The sequence below is a fragment of the Saprolegnia diclina genome, assembly GCF_000281045.1.
Source record: "Saprolegnia diclina VS20 unplaced genomic scaffold supercont1.22, whole genome shotgun sequence".
Classification (NCBI taxonomy): domain Eukaryota; phylum Oomycota; class Saprolegniomycetes; order Saprolegniales; family Saprolegniaceae; genus Saprolegnia; species Saprolegnia diclina.
In genome coordinates this window covers 586,535-608,257 of record NW_008246089.1, presented here as the reverse complement: position 1 = coordinate 608,257, position 21,723 = coordinate 586,535, and the positions used below count along the sequence as shown (strand labels likewise).

Below are 21,723 nucleotides of genomic sequence, written 5' to 3'. Positions count from 1 at the left end.
CTGATGGGCTCGAGCGTTGTCCTCGGCGGCAACCGGTCGAACCGCCGGACGATCGTCTTCTTCGTGTGCACGTGGGTCCTGTACACGGTCCTCTTCCTCGCGGCGCTTCTCTCGTTCGTAGCCTTTGGCCTCGTCACGATCGCACGCGGCGGCGCCGGCGACGGCGGGTACGAAGCGCGGTTCGTTGGCCTTGCGACCGCCTTTGTGCGCAACTACTGGCGCGTCGAGATCGGCGTCCTCTCGCTCTATGAGACCGAGCGCACGCTGTCCATGCAGACACGGCCGGCGGAGCTCACGAGTACGCACGTCCTCCACACGCTTCTGTACATCTTTGGCTGGAAGACCACGTTTGTCGGCCCGCTCTCGGCGATTCCAGTCGCCATTTGGATCCTTGGCATGCACACGGTCGTAGACGCGCCCATGGACACGTACGCGAGCGGCGGCTTGACCGTCGAAGTGCTCGTCAAGTGGTCGCTCTTCCTCTTGGCCGGCCTCGTCATCGGGCAGATCCTTTGCCTCGTCATTGTGTCCATCAGCATTGGCTTGTACAACAGCATCTTTCCGTCGCCAGCGCCAAGCGTCAGAGACGAGTGCCGTCCGCTCGCAAGAGACATCGCCATCAATGTGTACCACAGCACGTCGACGCAGGTGCGCGACACGTTTGCGCGACACCCGTCGTCGCCGACCAAGCCGGCACCACCGCTCTTGCCTGTGCAGAATTCCCAACCCGCAAGAACGAGCCTAACGGTTGAGAAGCCGCTCGTGATTCCACAACCATCCGAACCCGCCCCTGCGTCCCCGAGCGCGCCGGACGACGTGCTGGCACCAACGGCACACGCCCACAACGAGGAGCTTCCCACCGAGTCGCTGGCCCGTCATAGCACCTCGCCGGACGCGCTTGCTCCAATTCCCATCCAGATCCATGGTACGGCCGTGGCGATCGCAATCGCAAGCGAGGCCGAAGACACTGCCGCCACCGACGACAGAGACGACCTCGACGCCGAGCTCGCAGCCCTTGACAAGCGTATCGAGGACTACAAGCGGTTCGAAGCCGCAGCCAAAGACAACAAGAAGCTGCGTCGGAGTCTGGAGAAGGAGCGCCGGAGCGTCGAAGACGAGCGACAGAAGCTCCTCGAGAAGAAACGTCAGTCGAGCTCGTTTGTCATCGCCGGTGCGCACATGTCGCCCGCCGGCCCGATGCGCGGCCCCATGGCCATTCACGTGGCGCCACGGACGTACCAGATGGAGTCGGCGCCCGACGACCACGAGTATGGCGACAACACGATTGGGTACAGTACCTTTTCGGCGGGCAGTCTCACGTACAGCTACATGCCCGGGAGCCTCCACACGCAGTCGCCGGACGTGTACCGCAACTTGTTTGAGAGTTCGTTGGTTCGGTCGCCGCCGCAGTACGACCAGTTTGACGGGCCGTCCCCGACGCAATACGAGCGCATGTACGGCCACCTGTCGCCGCCATCGGCCGCGGCGTTCTCGTCGAGCGACTTTGAGCCCAAGACGCGCGGCTTCCGCCTCTACCGGTCGGTGAACACGCCGTTTGCGCCAGCACTAGCACCCGACGATGTGCTCGACCACGTGCACTTGACGGCGTACGCCCCGGCCTGCGTATCGCCCCAGAGCTCGTTTACTCTTGCCGTCTGGGCGTTCCTGATCAACCAGCGGGACGACATGCACGAAGCTGCGACCGCCGACGGAAGCGCGCGTCAGCTCTCGCGCGACGTCATGTTTGACTTGCGCCGCGGTGCGCTCATCCACGTGACGCTCGAGCTACCCGAAGGGTTTTCGTTGGTCGACGAAGCGCCCACAAAAGCTCTGCCGTGGCAGGGCGCCGCGACCCACGTTGCGTACGACATCCAGTGCAACGTACCGCAGGCGACCCGCGACCAAGTGCTCCTCAAAGCCACGGTGGTCGTCGGGACAAAGGTCATGATCCTCCGCGCCTACGTGTACATTGCGTCGATCTCGGCCGCGTCCATGGAGGCGACAGAGCTCAACACACAGCTCGAGATGCTGCCCGAGACGTTTGAAGAGATTCCGTTCACGGCGCTCGACATGAAGGAGCTCGTGGGCCGCGGCAACTTTGGTGACGCGTACCGAGCCCGGTACCATGGCCGAGACGTACGTCGGATGCCTTGCTCATCGCAGGTTGCGATACGATGCCGTCTGTCTAGGTGGTCGTCAAGACGATTCGAGCGAGCGAGTTTGGTGACAACTCGGACCAGATCGTGCAAGAGTTTCGGCACGAAGCCGCGGTGCTGGCCATGTTTGGGCACCACCCGAGCATTGTACCGTTCGTGGGCGCAAGCACAGACCTCTCGCAGCCGCTGAGTCTCGTGACCGAGTACCTTCCGTTTGGGAGCTTGGAGAGCCACGCGCCAGCGCTATCGACGAATCAAAAGACGCAAATTCTGTGTGACGCGGCCGCCGGGTTTCTCAACATCCACGAAGGCGGCTTCTTGCACCGCGACATCGCCGCGCGGTACCGTTTCCCCTTTTCTATCAATGTTTCAACCAAGCCTGATAGCAACTGCCTCGTCGACGACGGCTTGCGGGGCAAAATTTGCGACTTTGGTATGTGCCGGCGGGTCAACTCGTATGGCGGGACCCGGCTCAGCGAAGGCGTCGGCCCGCTCAAGTACATGGCGCCCGAGTCGCTCACGCCACCCCACGCCTTCTCGTTCCGGTCCGACTCGTACTCGTTCGGCGTGCTCATGTGGGAAACGTTCACGGAGACCAAGCCGTTTGGCGACATGCCGGCGTACATGGCGGCGTCGCACGTGGTGGGCGGTGGCCGGCTCGCGCTCGACGAGGCCGTGCCTCTCCAATACCATCACCTGATCGAAGCCTGCTTCCACGAAGACCCGACCAAGCGGCCGTCGATGGCGACGATCCTGCAGGCGCTATTGCCGGCCTCGTAAGCTTGAATGCAAAACTATCGACTCGAGATCGCAGATGAGAATGGCAGCGTATGATGCATGAGAAGACGAGGCCTTCTTAGAACGTCCAGTTGGGATCCACGTCCATCGACCAGACAAACTTTTCGCGGAGGGCACGGGGAAAGACGCCGGCGATGGGCACCTCGTTCTACGACTTGGCATGAGCATGTGCGTGTTGCGACGAGGACGACGTCGTACCCGCTTGGCCCACGCCACGGTGATGCGCGGGTCCATATAATTGATCTTGGACGTACCAAGCGCGACCTCCTTGTTGTCGTTCTATCCAAGCATATCAGAGCAGCAGCAGCATCAGCATGCGGACCTTGTCCCGCAGCCGCAGGTCGAGCGCCTTGATCTTCTTCTTCCAGCTATCTATCTTCTTGTCGACTTGGTCGGCGGACGGGACCTTGGAGAAGCGATGCGCCTGGGCCTTCTTGGCCTCGGCGTCGTCGTCTGGGTCTTCCGTCTTGATCTGGATCTGCTTGGTCTTGTTCTTCTTGAGAAGCACTTTCATCTCTTCCAGTTCCTTGAGCTGGTCCTTCATCTGGTCGAGCTGACCGACCATCTTTTCGACGGCGGTATCGTGGTTCTTGGGCACCGTGCGCTGATGGTTGCAGAGGATGGCGACCTATACAACCATTTTGTTTGATATTTCGATCCGATAGGAAGCGTGTACCTTGCGGTTGGCGTCGTTGTACGCGACGACCTTGACCGCGACGTCGTCGCCCGACAAGATGCGCGGGAGCTCCTTCTCGAGCGTGACGGACGCGTTGAACGTACGAAAGACCTTGGCCGAGAGCCCGGGCATGAGCGAGCTCAAGTGCTTGTTGAGCTCCGTGACGCTGAGCTCGTCGAAAATATCCTGCTGCTTTTGCTTTTTCGCGCAAAAGCTCTTGACGTTGCGGTACACGAGCTCGCCGACGCTGCCATACTCGGCGAGACGGATCGTGTTGTTGTACGGCATTGAGTCCTTCCCGAGGAAGCTCAGCGTGAGCTCGCAGCCCTCGTCGCTAAAGCTCGTGTGCTCGACGCGCAGCGAGCAGCAGCCGACGGTATCGGCCTCGTCCTCGCCCTTCTCGTTGCCGACACGCAGCGCGAGCACGTCAATGACCCACATGGCCGTCGAGCGCTGGCGCGTAAACATGTCTTTGGCCTTGAGCCCTTCCGTGTAGTCCTTGCGGATTTTCGTGATAAACTTCTTGAGCCGGCGCGCCTTCTCGTACTTTTCCATGTCGGCCTTGCCCTTGAAGCTCGAGGACGCGGCCAGCCAGACGTACTTGATACCGCCCATGACGTTTTCGTTCCAGTAGGCGAGCCACGAGACCGTGTCGCGGTGGATGACCTCCTTCCACGCATGGCCCGGCATCGGGCACACCGGGACGCGGTCTTCCATGCCGCAGTTGATCGTGACTTCTTCGGGCATGACCGCCTTCTTGAGCGTACCCGTCTTTGGGTGCTCACCGCGGCCGCGAAAGAGGTTGGGCGGCTCGATGCGAAAGTTGCCGACCTTCTCCAAGTGGCCGTCGACGATGGCAAAGCCATAGTTGAAGAGCTCGGTCTCGCGCTTGGCCTTCTCGGGCGCCTTCTCTTCCTTTGTGCGCTCGCGCTTCTTCTCGCGCTGCTCGTCGAGGTGCTTGCGGATCAAGTCAAAGTTGCATTTCGCCATGTTCTTGACCACATGGCCCTTCCCGAGCGCCTCTTTAAAGTCGGCGAAAAAGTTCTTGGTAAACATCTCGCTCGTCTTCGGGTTGCCGAGCTGCGGGCCGTCGAGTGGCATCGCCGCGTAGAACGACGCAATCTCTTCCTGCGCCGGCGTGAGCTCGACGGGCTGGTTGTCGTAGTAGAGCGGGACGCCATGCGGCTCGTACGACGGCGGAAACATGACGCCGTTGTGCTCGAGCGTGCGCCACTGAATGTCTTCCGGAAGCTCCTCAGCGTTCCACCAGCGGTACGCCTTGATCGCCATGTCCAGTCGTTCCGACTTGCTCTGCACCTTAAGCTTGCGCACGGCGCCCGACTCGGACTTGACCTTGACGCTGCTGCTCGTCGCCTTCTTCTTGGTCGTCTTGGCATCCTTGGCCGACACCTTGGCCGAGGATTTGGCCTTTGTCGCCGGCTTCTTCTTGAGCTCCTTCTTCACCGCGGCCTTGGCCTTCTTGGGCTTGAGGCTCGAGAGCGGCGTCTCGTCAAAGTCCGAGTCGTCCGAGTCGGCGGCCCGCTTCGCCGGCGTCTTCTTGACCTTCTTACGCAGCGGCTCGAGGTCGCTGTCCGAGTCCATGCTGCAGTCTCCGCCTGTGGTCGCTGTGGAAGTTTCTCAACACAACCAACACCCGCTCGCTTGACGATCCAATCCGAGGTCCTCTGTCATTTAATAGTGTATTCATTTTCACGGATATGCGTTATAAGAGGTTTTAGGTGCCACGGAAATAGTGTGAAGCGAAAAGACAAGCTCGGTGTTTCAGTGTTGACGCTAGCGTGACGCCGTGCATCGTCGTCCTTTTGCGTCAACGGCGTCAGATTCTCAAGACATGCATTCCACGACACGCCTGCTCCTTGGACATTTACATCGAGGTCGATTGGGCAAACGAGCTCAGAAAAAAGTAGTTGCAACACGAAAAAAGAGCCACAACTTGTAGGAAGTACATTATACTCCAGACGAGCTATGTGGTGTTAAGGGAATAAGAGCTTCTCCACCCGTCCGCGCTATCCTACACTGGCTCTGTAAAATTTCCAAATTTGTAAAAAATTTACCGGGGAAATGCCCCACCGGTCCCTGTAAATCGCCCTGTATCTGTATAATTTTTACCGGGTGGAGCAAAAATTGGCCGAGCGCCCTGTATCCTGGTGCCCGATACAGGGCGCCCGGGCACCCTGGCTTTTTACCCGGTAATATCGCGAATGGCTCATGTTTTGTATACTAGTCAAAAAATGGATACAAAATCGAATTTTAAGACGAAGTTCGAAGTTATCGACGCCATACAAATTGCGACTCCCGGCATCTTTTTACAGGGCGACCGGTGGGGCGTTTTGTTTTATCTTGCTCTGTATCGCGATATACAGAGCGAAATCGCCCGGTAAAAAAACCCAGAGCCAGTGTGGGATACGGGGAACCGGTGGAGATGCTCTAATGCAATGTTTTTGGCGTTGTGCTGGGTGTGGAAGCGAGCGATTTGATGTTTATGAAAATAGCGTCAAGAAGATGCGACTTGGCGCGTGTTTGTATAAATAAGATTAACAGTTGGACGAAAGAGCAGGTAGAGAAGGAGAGAATGGCGACCAAGAACCGAGATAGGTCGAGAAAATGACGACGAATAAGCAGTACCACGCACAAAACCTCAATTTCTTATCAGCCGCGCTGTACGATCTATACATGTGGGCCATTTGACTGTATTTTGCTTGGAGGACTTTGAAGTTTGCTCACCAGCGCCAGCTCGACTCAACACTATTTTGGATCAACCAGTTTCGTCGTTTCCTCTTTCTTTGGATCCACAAGCCGCCGTGGGGACTCGAACGGCAAATGTTGACATCCATCTATCCACAGTGATTTATCCTTCCCAGTATATTCACACAACATTGAGGCACGTCACTGTCTTGTGGTCGCGACCCACCACACCAGCACTCTCGACTTGAATAAAATTTGGTGCCGAAAATTCACAGTAAATTCACTTTGCAATAGTACGGATACACATGTCGTATCCGGAGACAGCCTTTGACGGAATCCGGGTATTCTTGATTTTGTCACCATGCTCTCGACCTTCCGCTCGATCGCGCTGAGCGTCATGCAGAAGTACGCCGAGTTTAGCCTCGAGGCCGCGCCGTCCAAGCCGTACCCGTTCGACGTGGAGGTCCTCCCGACGCGTGACGATCTCGTCGACATGTGGCTGCCGCTGGAGCGAGAGCGCACGGCGCCGCTGCGGTCGGGCACCGACACGATGGCGCGGACGTGCAAGCTGCACGGCGACACGGTCTTTCTCAAGTGCATCGACTTGACGACGTCGTCGACCGCCAACAAGACGGACTTTGTCGCCAAGCTCAAGGAGATGAAGGCGCTGCGCCACAAGAACATTGTCGAGGTTCACGGCGTCTCGCTCGTTGTCTATTCGACCACGCTCTGCGCCGCCATGGAGTTTATGGTCCAAGGCTCGGTGCTCAACGTCATTTACAACAAGAAGACGGAGCTGAGCACCAAGCAGATGTGGGCCATGTGCCTCGACATTGCCGAGGGCCTCGCCTACCTCCACACGGATGCCAAGCGTGCGCACGGCAGCCTCTGCACCATGCACGTGCTCGTCAACGCCGCGGGCATCTGCAAGCTCAACGTCCAGGCGATTGTCAAGGCGCATGTAAGCGTCGATGCGTACGGCGTCATGGAGATGGCCTACCGGGCGCCGGAAACGCTACATGGGCACCTCGCGCTGGACCTCACCGCGCGCCAAGCGGCCGACATGTACGCGCTCGGCGTCGTTTTCCTTCAGATCTTTAGCCGGTCGCAGCCATATGCACAGATCTACGCCGAGCATGGCTACGTGCGCGGTGACCTGCGCATTGCAGAGGCCAAGGCGACGGGCGGCTTGGCCCCGTTCGCGACGCCAACGACGTGGCCGGCCGACGTTGCAAGCGTCCTCACACGGTGTCTTGCGACAGAGGCGTCGGCCCGACCGTCCATCACCGAGGTCGTCGGTATCGTCTCGGCGCAATTCGCATAGCCGAAGCTCGCCTCCTCTTTACTTAGTCGTTACAATCCTACTCTAATCTATCCTACTTGTACTGGAGTTTTGGGTTTTGTTGCAACGGTCCAACTAGACAGGCGCGTTTCAAAATTGACCAAAAAAGGACGACCATGACCGCGGTCCATCCGGTCGACCCGCTCGCGTCCGCCTCCATGATCCTGCCGCCGCGCCGCGCCACGACCATGATGGTGCTCCACGACACGGGATCGATGACGAGCCGCGCGTGGTCGGTCGCAGGCGCCTTGTACCTCGTCGGCACCTCGGTCTTGAGCATCTACTTTGTGGACCTTTTGGGCCCGAGCATGACCAACGACCTCTTCTGGGCGGGCTTCAACACAACAGGCACGCAGTCGTTTGTCGCCGACGCCTTCAATCGGGCGCTCACCTCTGCGACGAACGTCTCGACCGCGCTCGATTTACGCAGCCCCGGCCTCTTCTTCAACAGCGACTACAGCAGCAGCGTCAACCAGGTCGGCGTCAACCCCTCGTATATTCGGAGCGTTCTTGATACCATGACGCTACCCGACGCTGTCCGTGGGCTCCGCGCCGTCACGATGGACTATGCGCTCTGGCTGCCGACGCAAAACTGCTGGGTCGATTTGGATCGTCGCTGGGAGCTTGCCCACACGCTGTGGCGCCAAGCCCGGTGTGCTGCGTTGGATGGCGACAACGCGGCCGTGTACCTCGAGGCGCTACTTCGTAATGTCGACTGGAACGACTGGGTGAGCACGGCGGGCTCGGGCTTTCAAACGGCGATTCTCGACGCAGTATTACATGATGCCGATGGCCCGGCGTGGGTGACGGCTACGGCGAGCGCCGCCTCGTCGGTCGACGACGAAGTCACGTACTGGGCGACGTATAATCTACGCCGGTTTGCACTGCATTGGCACAACCTCTGGCAAGGCGGTATCACGGAGACCGTTGTGATCGCGAATGCCCTCGGCATGGAGCAGAGCATGAGCATCAAGAATCTGCCTCGGGTCGCGCGCGACTTTACGTGGACGAGCCTCAACTGCTACTGGGCGTTCTTCAACGATCTCTGGGCGGCCGGCGTCCAGGGCGTCTCACTGGTGCGTGTGAACGGGAGCCAAGTCAACTTTGAAGCGGTCCAGGGCTTCAACCCGGCGGCGCTGCCCATCGCGCTCTTGCATACGCATGTTGGTCCACTCCTCTCGATCGACATGCGGTACGTGCCACTGCCGCGCGAACTCGCGTCGCTGCTCGCAACGTACAATGCTGTCTTTGGGCACGCGAGTATGGCCAACGCCGCCTTTCAGCGACTCGCTCCGTGGGTGCACAGCGAACGCATACTGACGAATATCGCACCGCCGTCCTGGACAACACCAGGGCTAACGTACGTGGGCGGCAGTCCTTTTTGTACGAGTGGTGCCGCCAAGCATTTTGTGCAACCCAGCTTTGGCTTTTACGACACGTGTGGTGACGCGACACCCATGACGCTGCGCTATACGATTCTCAGCTTTGTGTTTGCGGCTCTGGGTGCTTCGAGCGCCCAATCGTCGGCGCCTCTGCCGCGTGAGCTCTGCGGTGGGTCGACCAACGACGACGAATGCTTCAGCGACATTGCGGCGGCCGCGGCACTGCTAGCGTCGTTGGAAGGCACGTCCGACCTCGTCTCGGCCGCCGCTGTCGTGTCGCGCGAAGTGGCAACCCTTCAAGTCGAGGTCATGCAGTTTGCGATGGTCAATGGCTCGGACCCAATCTTGCTGCATCAGATGTTGATGGAATGGGGTGTCTTTGGCTGGGTGCACCTCTACGACTGGGCGATCGGGACGCGGGAAGTGGTCAAGTTCGAAGGTGACGTTGGTTCAATGACGCTCATCTCGACAGCCGTACCCCCGATTGGCTTTGACGCCATGGCGCTGGAAGTGCCCCGGAGCACGTGCAACTATCTCTTGTACATTGCTATTTACTCGACCGCTGTCCTGGGCTTTGTCGCGGCATTTGTGCTCCTGCGCTGTTTTTGGATCGAGTTTCGCATTGCGGGTCGCAACCTCTTCTTCTTCAACCGCGTCGCCGCCTTTGTTTGGGTCGGCCGCCCCGTCTTTCTCGTGCGAGGTGTCACAGCCATCATCCTTCTAAGCACAGCGCCCATGACGCTAACACCGCGCCACGGCTGGACCGGCCTCGCCTTTGAGACGCGGTCCTTTCTTGAGACGGCGGTTTTGACGGGCGAAGTCGCTTGGCTCTCGTACGTCCTTGTTGACATTCTCCTTGTTGTCTTCCCCGAGAACGCACCTCAGTACGCACCGTTGAGCGCAGCCTTGACGTGGGTTGGTATCCTTCTCTATTCGATGTTGAATCCGGTGTGGCCCACGGCGTCATTGGCTCGGACCTGCGCTAGCGTCAACTTGGATGCCCAGCTGCTCTGCGTGAGCGGTCGACTCGACATTGGCAGCTGGGTGCGCACACAGCATGTTATTGCACTCATCTTTGGGGCTCTGCTACTGGCGCTGCTGCTCGCAACACTGCGAAAGCGATCGCCAAGTGCCGCGGAAGCGTCACCGACCGTCATCCCCGCCGCAGGCGAAGCGTTCCTGAGTTTGCGCGTCTTCTCGATCGACTACACGACAAATTGGTGCATGGACCACGCCATTTGCGCATTGTGCGGCCTCGTACCCTTCACGTTTCGCGGCGCCCACTACGTCTTTGACATTAAACTCTGGGTCGTCTGGAAAAAGAAGCTCGCCAAGTCGACGCTGAACTTGCACTCGCCGTCCCTCGCTCTCCCCGCACGGCTGCCGGCGCCACGCTGGTCGTCGTCGCTTCTACCATCTTCGCCCGTCGACGAGGCGCAGCCACTCGACACCTCGACGTGGCGCGGCTACTGCGTGAACCGTGTCCCATGGAATACGTTGATGGTCGTGCTTGGCTGTGGCTACCTTCTACTGACGATCGCTAGCAGCGTCGTTTTTATCTCGGTCTCGGGCCAGAACCTCGCCAACGACTTTTTCTGGCCCGGCTTCAGCAGCACCGGCATCGACGCCTTTCTTGGCAATTGGTTCAACACGCAGCTGTTTTATGCTGCTTTGCCCATGACGTGGCGCCTCGACGACGTCGGGTTCGCTGATGCATTGCTCTACAATGGCTCGACGACCTTGGTCATGTCCCAGTCACTGTACAACAACGTCATCTACATGGAGACCCTCGCGAATGACCTCGGTGCTGCGATCGCCGGTCTCCGGATGACGCCCCCGAGCACGCTGCCGTATGTGTTTACCTCGTTTTGCTACCTCGACTTTGAGCGGCGCTGGGCCATGGCCAACTCGGCGACTCGGCAGTCGCGGTGCGCAGCCTACCGTACGAACGGGGCGGTGTACCTTGAGGCGTTTGTTCGCAATACCGACTGGGCGAGCTTCCAGCACACGTGGGGGGACGCCTTTGAGATTGCGTTTGGTACCGACTTGAACACTAGTGCGGCCGGCATGGCCTGGCGCTCCAGTAGTTGCGATCCTGGCACGAGTGTTGCGGACGAAGTGCGACTCTGGACCAAACACGCGGTTTCCTCATTCACGCTGCAGTGGCAAAACTACAAGCGGCTCGGCCTCTTTGATTCGTTCGACGTCGAGACTGCGTTTGGCTTTCGCTACGCCATGACGCTCAAGCACACCGTTGGCACGTGGGCGTGGCGCGACCAGACTTCGCTCAAGATGTACTGGTCGTTTGGCGCCGACCTCAACGCAGTTCGCGACAACTCTTCGCTCTTGCACGAGCGTAGCCTGTTGCGCGATAGCCCGCGCTTTGCCTTTGCGAATGGGTCAAGCCTCGAAGACGTGATGAGCCAGAACGGGACGCTGTCACCCCCGTTCGGTCTCGGCTTTGGGTTGGTGCGTGCACGCATTGGACCCTTTGGGTCGATTGACATGCTGCACGTTCCTGTTCCGCCAGCGCTGCTGCGATTGCAGCAGTTGTTCAGCCGGCTCGTGAGCACGAACCTCGCAACAAACGCTGCGGCAGCCGCGGCCTACAAAGCACTGGTCGTACCATCGCTGTCACCAGTGCCCTCGACGTGGTTTACTCCGTCCATCTTCATCTTGGGAGGCAATCCGCTTTGTGATACGGGGGGCGTGCCCCCCACCCGCGACATTCAGAGCTCGGGCTTGCGGGGGTTTTATGGCGCGGCGGCAGTGTGCGGCTCGAACTTTGGTGAGTACATTGCGCCGACGAAGATGGAAGTCGTGTTTGCAGCTGCCGTCACGCAGCTCTCAGCGCCCTCGCTCAATGTCTCGGAAAGTTGTGCCTTTGACGTACTCAGTCCGTCGACGTGTTCTGAAATGGTCCTAGCCGCCGAGGCGTTTGTAAAGGTTAGCTTTTCGGCCGACCAATTTCTTGAGCTTCAAGCTGCCGTCAACGCCGCCGCCGTCGCCGTTCAAGAAGCGCATATCGCGATCGTACAGTACGCTCTCAACAGCTCAACACTGCAGCTCTTCTCGATCAATCTCCTCGATCCAAGCGACATGGAATTTATGCTTTTTGGCTGGTTCTTTCTCTGGGACTGGGCAACAGGGTATCGGGAAGTCGTCACATTTGTCGGTGACGAGGGTGCACTCAGCGTTCTCTCGACAACGACGACCACCACGAGCCTTGCACCAAACGCTCTCGAGATCCCAAAGAATCTCGCCCTCTTCTTGCGCAACGGTGTATTGTACGTCACATCGGTGCTCGTCGCTGTGAGTGTGCTCGTTGTACTTCACATGCTTGGGAGTCGTGGCCAGATCTCGGGCAGTCACCTCTTTGGCCTCAATCGTGTTGCTGGTATTGTTTGGGTGGGTCGTCCGCTGCTCCTTCTGCGCAGCCTCACGGCCATGACTGTCCTCAGTACCGCGCGCATCGACCTCGTTCAAACTGGCATCGTCACGCTGTTTCGAACGACCGTCTCGAGCGCTGTGCTCACGATTCTCAGCGCCGGCGAAGTTACGTGGTTCATCTACGTTCTCAACGACGTTCTTATGGTCTACACGCAGCAGTATGCGCGCCTCTACATGGTTAAAGCGTCATACCTCACGTGGTTGATCTCGGCCATTTGGAGCTTTGTGTCGCCCGTGACGCACTCGGCCACCGTGACGCGGGCGTGCACAGTGTTGGACCTCAACCTCCAGCTGGTTTGTCGCAGTGGCGTCGTTCGCATTGGCAATGGCACGCGGTTCATCGCGCTGACGCTGCTTTGCGTGAGCTGCCTCGTGATGTGCTACTGGATCGAGCGCTGGCGATTTCCCAAATTATTGAACGACTCGCCCACGTCGCACCACTTGAGCTGCGAGGCAAAGTACCTCTTCCAGCTGAAAAAGTGGCAGTTCCAGGGCGTCTACTACTTGGACAAGGCGTCCGCGGCGATGAACGGCATGCTCATTCTCTCGATCGGTGACACCTTTCACGTCCTCGACATTAAGACATGGCGCCGCTTCCACCTCCGCGTACCAACGGCTCACTACAACGAGATGGACACGAGCACGCGCCGCCGGCTGCAGCATGCGTACCCTCTTGTGGAATAACGCCATCCAGAAAAGGCACATAAGAACAGGTCTTACTTCCTTGTGTGCTCACCACATTACCCAACGACGACAATAACAGCCCATGAACGGATGCCTCAAATGAATATGGCCCTATCCAGCTATCGTACAGGTCCACTATCCAACTATCTTGGGTCCTGTTGGTCTATCTATCTACTGCTATTATCGACAAAACCCATTGGTCTCGCGCACCAAAGCCCATGACGGGCTGTGCACACCTGTGGTCAACCCTCCTGTCTCGGCAGTTTGATGATCGGACGCGCGGTGGGACGTATCCGGTCTGCGTCATGTCGACGGTTGTTTTCGTGCTCGCACAGACCGCCACGTCATGGACATTTCCGGATAATGCATATTATACGGATGGGTCCAGCCAACCATTCAAATTGAGTGGTGCCATCTCCGGGGAATCTCCGGGTCGCTTTTGATTGGTCAAAAAGGCGCCGAATTTCGTCTCGGACCCACTTATCAAAACATCAAGATGACCGACGACAAGAAGCTGGCCAAGAAGCTCCGCAAGGAGGCGAAGCGCCAGAAGAAGGAGGCCGCCGTCGAGGTCGACGAGGCCGAAGAGGTCGCGCCCAAGAAGGAGAAGAAAGAGAAGAAGGCCAAGAAGGAGAAGAAGCGCAAGGTCGCTTCGGACGACGAGGCCGAGGCGCCGGCCAAGAAGGCCAAGGCCGACTTTGCCAACGGCCCGTACCAGCAGCCGCCGCCGTCGGACAAGTCGTTCAAGAAGTCGTTCTACGTCGAGAGCCCCAACACGGCCGCGCTCTCGAACGAGGCCGTCGACGCGTTCCACCAGGAGAACCACATGACGATGAGCGGCAACCACTGCTTGTACCGCCCGATCCTCTCGTTCGCGGACGCGCCGTTCCCCAAGGCGATGCTCAAGTCGTGCGAGAACTTTGCCAAGCCGACGCCGATCCAGTCGCAGTGCTGGCCGATTTTGACGTCTGGCCGTGACATCATTGGTATCGCCCAGACGGGTTCGGGCAAGACGCTCGCCTTCTCGGTGCCGGGCCTTGTCCACATCACCGACCAGCTCAAGACGAACCCGAAGAAGAAGGGCCCGATCATGCTTGTGGTCGCGCCGACGCGCGAACTTGCCGTGCAGTGCGCCGACGTCATCGCGGTCGCGGGCAAGTCGGTCAACATCAACTCGCTCTGCCTCTACGGCGGTGTGCCCAAACACGAGCAGAAGCGCGCGCTCAAGGCTGGCGTCCAGGTCGTCGTTGCGACGCCCGGTCGCCTCAAGGATCTCGTCCAGGAGAAGTCGTGCTCGCTCGCCAACGTCTCGTACATTGTCCTCGACGAAGCCGACCGCATGTTGGACGACGGGTTCGAGAAGGATATCCGCCTCATCATGGCTGAGTGCCACGCCGAGCGCCAGATCGCCATGTTCAGCGCCACGTGGCCGCAGTCGATCCAGAAGCTCGCGCACGAGTTCCTCGAGGACCCGGTCAAGGTCACGATCGGTTCGGACGACCTTGCGGCGTCCGAGAACGTGACGCAGATCGTCGAGGTCGTTGACGAGTTTGGCCGCGACGCCAAGCTTGACGGCCTCTTGAAGAAGTACCACGGGTCGCGCAAGAACCGTGTCTTGGTGTTTGTCCTGTATAAGAAGGAGGCTGTCCGTGTCGAGACGATGCTCCAGCGCAAGGGCTGGAAGTGCACAGCGATCCACGGCGACAAGGGCCAGGCCCAGCGCATGGAGGCCCTCGAGGCGTTCAAGAGCGGCACCATCCCGCTGCTCATCGCGACGGACGTGGCGGCCCGCGGCCTCGACATTCCGGACGTCGAGTTTGTCCTCAACTACTCGTTCCCGCTCACGATCGAAGACTACGTGCACCGCATTGGCCGTACGGGCCGCGGCGGCAAGAAGGGCATTTCGCATACGTTCTTCACCAACCATGACAAGCCCAAGGCCGGCGAACTCGTCAACCTCCTCCGCGAGTCGAACGCGCCCGTGCCGGAAGAGCTCACCAAGTTTGGCACGCACGTCAAGAAGAAGGAGCACAAGCTCTACGGCGCGTTTGCCAAGAACGTCGACATGAACAAGAAGGCCACCAAGATCACCTTTGGCGACAGCGACGACGAGTAACTAGATCCGACTACAAATTAGAACCCACTCAATTTATAAAATCCCATCCTTGCTTTTACGTGCTGGTGGTTCACGGCTCACTGTTCAAGCGCAACAATGCACGGGTCGCTACGAGAAACAAAGACATGTGGCTGCTTTGACTCAATGCTTAGCTATGTCAGGTGACAGACTCCGACACCTTTGACAGCAAGTTATTTGTACGAGCTGTCCGACTTTGGAGGTACACTTGGTGGGAAGGACCCGTCCTGATGGGTGTTTGCAAGCCTGTACCAACTAGATATTGAACTGCCCTTTGGTGGTTGTGGGGTGTTTCACACAAATACGACGAGGTCATCGTGGAGTTGACATTACACTGTTTTAGAGAATGCACAATATGTACTTGGCGAATCTTCGCCTAGGACTCGTCGCCGTCGCGCCAGTGGTCGACAAGGTTGGTGAAGAGGCCCTTTGGGTTCTTGAGCAGCTCGTTCGGCGCGTCAAACTCGGCCGCGCCGCCCTTGTCCATGACCAGAATGCGGTCGCAGTCCAAGATCGTGTTGATGCGGTGGGCGATCGTCAGCGTCGTGCAGTCGACAAACTCGTCGCGGATGCTCTGCTGGATGAGCCGGTCCGTGTTGGCGTCGATCGACGCCGTCGCTTCGTCCATGAGAATCACTTTCGACTTCTTGAGCAGCGCCCGCGCAATGCAAATCAGCTGCCGTTCGCCAACGCTAAAGTTCATGCCGCGTTCGTCGACCTTGTCGTCGAGCGATGTGACCGCCGACTCGAGGTGCGCACGCTTGACCGCCACCCAGAGCGCCGCGTCGTCGTAGCGCGAGAACGGGTCCAAGTTGGACCGAATCGAGCCCGAGAAGAGCACCGGGTCTTGGGGAATGATTGCAATCTTCTCGCGGAGGTCATGGAGACCGATTGTGGCAATGTCGACGCCGTCGATGAGGATGCGACCGCCGCACGGCTCGACGATGCGCATGAACGCGACGACGAGACTGCTCTTGCCCGCGCCCGTGCGCCCGACAATGCCAATCTTTTCGTTGCGACCAATGCGGAAGCTGAGCTTCCGGAGCACGCGCGGCAGACCCGGGCGGTAGCGCAAATCAACGTCTTGAAATGTCACTTGGCCGTCTTGCGGCCACGCCGCCGCTTGGAGCTTGGCCTGGACGGTCGTCGGCGCATACAAGTCGGCCTCGGTGTCCAGGACGCAGTAGTTGTGGATGCGCTCGACCGACACCATTTGCGTCTGGATCGAGCTGATCATGCGCACGGACCAGTTGAGCGACTGCGTGACCGAGAAGGCGTACGAGAGCGAGACGCCGGCGAGGCCCGCAAAGGCCACGCTGTTGTCGGCTTGGTGCCCGCACACAGCTAACAAGGCCGCCGACGTTGCAACGACGGTGCCGGCAAACTCGAGCCGGAGCGCGAGCCAGCAGTTGGCCGAAAAGTTCAGAAAGTACGCGCGCTGGTTGCGGTCGAGGAGGTCTTCGTTCCGCGCCGCAAACTGCGTCTCGGCGCCAAACGCCCGGATGGTCGCAATGCCTTCGAGCGTCTCGGTAAAGAGCGCGTAGACCGGCGACCGCGAGATCGAGTCGAGGCGCTGGAGCTCCCGAGACGTCTTGACAAAGTAGCGCTGCGACACGTAGTAGAGCGCGCCCAGCGGGAAGAGGACCAGCGTAAAGTACGGCGTGACGTACACGACGGTCGCAATTGTCGTGAGCACCGAGAAAATCGTGCCAAAGAGCATGCCCCACGTCGACGGAATCGACTCGTCGATCGCATAGACGTCTTTCGAGAGACGGTTGACGATGCGGCCGAGCGGTGTCGTATCAAAGAAGGACGTGGGCGCCCGCAGCACTTGGGTGAGCAGCTGCTGGAAGAGAACCTTGGAACCACGGAGACCCGCTAGGTACAGCGTCAAAATGCGCACAAACACCGTCGCCGTATAGCCCACGTTGAGCGCCGTGAAGATCCAAAAGTAGTACATTTGGTCCGACTGGGACGACCCGGCCTGCCCGGACCAGTACGAGAGCCAAAACGTCGACGCGAGGTTGACGAGCTGCGAGAGGACGAAGAAGAAGACAACCGCCGATGCAACGCCAAAGCCACCGCACGCATGGATCCACACCTTGTACGTCGACCACGGCACGTCGCCCGTCGCACGGTCTTCGTCGAGAATGAGCGCCCCATTTTGATCCTTGTTGTCGCCGTCCGTGTCGCTGCGCATTGACGACCCACGACGCCGCGGGACGCCGTCGTCGTCATTGGCCACGTCTTCGTCGTCCGTCGCCGCCGTCTCAGGCACCGCGTACGTCTCTTCGGCCGGCGCTTCCTGGACGCTCTCGAGAAGCGTGGTGAGCACGCCGCCTGGAATGGCCGAGACGTCGGCAAACGTGCCAAACTCGGCGACCTTGCCGCTCGCAATGACGACGACCGCGTCACAGTCCTTGAGAAACTGAAGACCATTCGTCACGAGCACCACCAACTTGCCCTTGAGCGCGGTCTGGAAGCACTGCTTGAAGATGTCCGAGCCCACGTGGCTGTCGACGGCCGCCAACGGGTCGTCCAAGAGGTAAATGTCGGCGTCTTGGTACACGGCACGCGCAATCGCGACGCGCGTGCGCTGGCCGCCGCTGAGGTTGATGCCCTTCTCGCCAATCTCCGTCATGTCGCCACCGGGAAGGATCTTGAGGTCATCACCGAGGCAACTCACAGCAATCGCCTTTTGGTACTTGGCGTGTTCGAACGGAAGGCCAAACGTGATGTTGTCGCGCACGGTGGCGTTCTGGATGAACGGCTGCTGGCTCACATACGCAATCGAGCCCTTGAGGTGCACGCGGCCGTGGGCACACGTCGCGTCACCCAGAAGACCCGCGAGAAGCGTCGATTTGCCCGAGCCCACCGCGCCGACGACCGCCACCAGCTGATTCGAACCAAACGAAAGCGAGACGTTGGTGAGCGCGGGCGTCGCCTCGGCGCCTTCTTCGTATGTAAAGGTCGCGTTGTGGAGCGCAATGCCAACGTCGGTGAGGTCGCCGGTCGTCACGGGCGTTCGCTCCTCCAAGAGGAAGAACGCGGTGAGGCGCTTGAACGACACTTGGGCTTCGACGAGCGAGTTGATGACGTTCGGGAGCATAAAGAGCGGGAAGCGGAGGATGTTGAAGAGAGCGAGGGACGTGAGCGCCGTGCCCACGTCCAGTGTGTTGCCGAGGTAGATGTACGTCGCGAACGAGACGATCGTCACGAGCGACGGCACACCATTGTAGACAACGTCCGAGAACGCGTCGGCAATGTAGTACGTCCGAAGGCGCGCGAGCTCGTTCGTGCGGAACTCCATGACGCGGGTTGTAAAGCTGTTTTCCCATGCTTGGAGCTTGATGACCTTGATGCCCGAGAGGACCTCGTACGTGACCTTGACGCGCTCGTCCTTGACCGCCATGAGCTTCTCCTGGAGCGCTTGCATCATCTTGGAGATGCATGCGGTCGCTGGAATCAGGAGTAAAATGACAATGACGCCCGAGACAAACGCGACGCCGAGTTGGAGGTACAGCAAGTACGACGACACGACGATCTGGAAGAAGGCGTACCAGATCGCATGCGAGTAGTTGGTGATTTCCTGGAGGCGCTGCGCGTCGATGCTCATGAGGTTTGTGATCTCGCCCGTCGACCGCGCGCTCTTGGCCGCCGCCGAGAGCACGAGCGACTTGTGGTACACGGCCGTGACGACCGCCGACCGAAGGCGGAGACCGGTCTCAAAGCAGTAGAAAAAGTATTGGCGCAACGCAAACGACTGGATGACGCCAGAGACAAAGATCGCGCCCGCGTAGATCAAGCCGACGCGGAGGTCGGCGTCCGGCTGCGAGAGGAACTCGATGATGAGCTTGATGACCATGGGCCCGACAAACTGAAGCGAGTCGTGGATGAGCTTGAGAAAACCCGCGTACGCAAAGGGCCAGCCAAAGGCGCGCGCCATGGCCCGCCAGAGGCGCGGCGTCGGAAGACGCAGCTCGCGGCTCCACTGCGCTTGGAAGCTCTTGGAGATATGAGCAGCGCGGTCGTTGCGGTTCAGCTGGTACAAGTCGGCAAACTCGAGCGGCCGGCGGTTCCCGAGGTCGAGGAGCGGCGTGAGCCACGAGAAGAAGAGGCCGGAGGCGCAGCCGCCCATCTCGTCGGGGCTGCGGTCGCCGAGCCCGTCGGCCTTGGCGAGGAGCGGCAGCGTCTCGTCCGTCTTGCGTGCCATTGCCATGAAATTGCCAAGTGAAGTTCACCGCCAACCGAATTCGGCGCCTGCTCGCGAGCTCGAGAAACGACTCTCTAGATTTGTATGCTCGATCCGACTGCGCCTTGGACGTGATGCGCTAAATGGGTCAAAAACCGTACGACCCCACGTGAAACGACGTGAAACATCCATCGACGCGAACACGACAGCGTTTAAACACGTGGCGACCGATCAGTTCGTGGATCGACAGCGGTCGTGGCGTAATCAAGACAACGACACCAGCGGTGCTCAACTGCTGGAAGTACTTGCAGGAGCAACGGTAGTCGCAACGACGGCTCTTCGCACATGGCGCTAAGATCTTAGCACGGGTTCGTTGGCATCGCCAGGAATTTAGGACTCTGATGAGCAGGTCGGGGGATTTGAACTGGCGCCATCCTCTCCTCGTCTCTGGGTTCGCTCGGCCAGAAAGCGACATGTGAACAGTCCCAATTTGTAGTTGTAGCATTCTCGTCGTCTATACTCGTGCCAAGGGATCCCTCGGGTAATAGTTGACAGGGGGCGCTCGCTGGTGCATGCCTGAAGCAGCGGCGGCGTGCTGGTCGTTTGTGGTCTCTTGATTGTGGCCACAAGAACAGCCACCTTGTTGACCAATCCCAGATGCTTGTCTAAATTAGCCAATCACCGATTTGTATCCAGATGCCAGGCCAATCGCGGTCGAGTTTGCACTTGCACGCATGACGGACACCAGCGCGTTCAAGAGCGCGGCCATCGACTTTGCCGCGGGCTGCGTCGGCGGCGGCAGTGGCATCATCGTGGGCCAGCCCTTCGATACGATCAAGGTCCGTTTGCAGACCCACGGCGCCTTTTACTCGGGCCCGGTCGCCTGTGCGCGCCACACGGTAGCCAACCCCTATTTTCGGGATGGATGCTCGTATCGTGAACATGTTGGTAGTGGCAGCACGAGGGTGTCCGCGGCTTCTTCAAAGGCTTGACGTCTCCGCTCTTTGGCAGTCTCTGGACCAGTGCAATCGTGTTTGGTGCCTACGGTAGCGCGCTTCGCCAGCTCGAAGCGGGAGTCGCGTCGCCCGAGCCCCGCCTCTCGTCCGTGTTTACCGCCGGTAGTATCGCAGGGCTGCTTCAGTCGATCGCACTGTGTCCGACCGATTTGATCAAATGCCAGCTCCAAGCGCAGGACGGGTTTACGAAAACCCCGAGTTTTCGCGGTCCGATCGAGTGCGTCCAGCACATTTACGGTCGTTTTGGTGTCCGCGGGCTCTTTCTCGGGTTTTGGCCCACGGTTCTTCGCGACTCGTATTCGTTTGGTGTCTACTTTTACGTCTACGAAGCGCTTAAACGCTCACTCATCGAGAAGCGCGTCGACGACACGGCGTCGATGCTCGTGGCCGGCGGCGCGGCCGGCGTCGTTTCGTGGGGTCTGGTGTACCCCATCGACGTGGTGAAAAGCTGCATCCAGACGCTGCCTGGCCACGCCTCGTCGCTGGAGAAGAGTATGCGCTACCAAGTCCGGCGGCTTCTCCAAGAGCAAGGCTACGCGCCGTTCACCAAAGGCCTCGGCACCACGCTCCTCCGCGCGTTCCCCGTCAACGCCGTCACCTTTTTCGTCTACGAACACACGGTGCTCTTCCTCTCGTAACGTGTCCTAGTTCATCTAGACGTCCTTACCCAATACTATACGAAGACATATTTGCTCCTGTTGCACGTCCACTGCCAATGTATAGCTGCCCGAGATTGCGGTACTTCGTGTTGCCGCTGGACACGATGCCTTCAATGCCAACAAGACGCCCCATCTCTCCTACCCTCCTACCCTCCTTAGGGGTGCGAGCCAACTTTGGTGACCACCGCGCGCTTCTTCGACGCCCGTTTGGTCGTGGCGGTGGGTGTGGCAAGGGACCTTAGTCAGGTTGTGGCTGGGACGAAGTATAACTAACTGGTATACAATGCAAATATGTAAACAATCGAAGATTTATATGTTGAACAGTGTTGTAAAATTATCTGGTATAAATGTATCGCAACCATGTACACCTTTTCTCTCGATCCGCAGGAATAGAGCAGTCGCATCATTATGATCAAGCGCCTTTTACTCGATAAGCGGATACGCATGCTTGAGTCGTCGTCTTGTCGGCGCGTCCATCTCCGCGTAGTGGCCTTTCGGTACATAAAGCTGGAAGCGGCGCCACGTTTT

The 21,723-nt window shown here is 59.1% G+C and overlaps 7 protein-coding genes across 7 annotated transcripts; 5 read left to right on the top strand and 2 right to left on the bottom strand.

Moving 5' to 3' along the window:
* Window positions 1-3: 3 nt before the first annotated feature.
* SDRG_07744 (serine/threonine protein kinase) lies at window positions 4-2,936 on the top strand (the record flags this gene model as incomplete). The annotated part of the gene is made up of 3 exons (XM_008613596.1): window positions 4-2,136; window positions 2,190-2,497; window positions 2,543-2,936. 3 exons carry the CDS (start codon window positions 4-6, stop codon window positions 2,934-2,936), a joined length of 2,835 nt encoding a protein of 944 aa, XP_008611818.1.
* SDRG_07743 (hypothetical protein) lies at window positions 2,916-5,268 on the bottom strand. Its single transcript, XM_008613595.1, has 4 exons — window positions 3,631-5,268; window positions 3,277-3,582; window positions 3,153-3,233; window positions 2,916-3,102 (listed from the first exon to the last, which is right to left on the bottom strand). The coding sequence occupies exons 1-4, from the start codon at window positions 5,230-5,232 to the stop codon at window positions 3,013-3,015; spliced, it is 2,079 nt and encodes a 692-aa protein (XP_008611817.1). The 5' UTR covers window positions 5,233-5,268; the 3' UTR covers window positions 2,916-3,012.
* A 1,364-nt stretch (window positions 5,269-6,632) lies between these two features.
* Window positions 6,633-7,726, top strand: SDRG_07742 (serine/threonine protein kinase). Its single transcript, XM_008613594.1, has one exon. The coding sequence runs from the start codon at window positions 6,698-6,700 to the stop codon at window positions 7,658-7,660; it is 963 nt and encodes a 320-aa protein (XP_008611816.1). The 5' UTR covers window positions 6,633-6,697; the 3' UTR covers window positions 7,661-7,726.
* Window positions 7,727-7,787: 61 nt separating this feature from the next.
* SDRG_07741 (hypothetical protein) lies at window positions 7,788-13,350 on the top strand. The gene has a single exon (XM_008613593.1). It carries the CDS (start codon window positions 7,795-7,797, stop codon window positions 13,192-13,194), a length of 5,400 nt encoding a protein of 1,799 aa, XP_008611815.1. The 5' UTR covers window positions 7,788-7,794; the 3' UTR covers window positions 13,195-13,350.
* Window positions 13,351-13,651: 301 nt separating this feature from the next.
* SDRG_07740 (hypothetical protein) lies at window positions 13,652-15,453 on the top strand. The gene has a single exon (XM_008613592.1). It carries the CDS (start codon window positions 13,691-13,693, stop codon window positions 15,308-15,310), a length of 1,620 nt encoding a protein of 539 aa, XP_008611814.1. The 5' UTR covers window positions 13,652-13,690; the 3' UTR covers window positions 15,311-15,453.
* Window positions 15,454-15,622: 169 nt separating this feature from the next.
* SDRG_07739 (hypothetical protein) lies at window positions 15,623-19,587 on the bottom strand. Its single transcript, XM_008613591.1, has one exon. The coding sequence runs from the start codon at window positions 19,545-19,547 to the stop codon at window positions 15,705-15,707; it is 3,843 nt and encodes a 1,280-aa protein (XP_008611813.1). The 5' UTR covers window positions 19,548-19,587; the 3' UTR covers window positions 15,623-15,704.
* A 667-nt stretch (window positions 19,588-20,254) lies between these two features.
* SDRG_07738 (hypothetical protein) lies at window positions 20,255-21,234 on the top strand (the record flags this gene model as incomplete). The annotated part of the gene is made up of 2 exons (XM_008613590.1): window positions 20,255-20,419; window positions 20,473-21,234. 2 exons carry the CDS (start codon window positions 20,255-20,257, stop codon window positions 21,172-21,174), a joined length of 867 nt encoding a protein of 288 aa, XP_008611812.1. The 3' UTR covers window positions 21,175-21,234.
* Window positions 21,235-21,723: the final 489 nt, after the last annotated feature.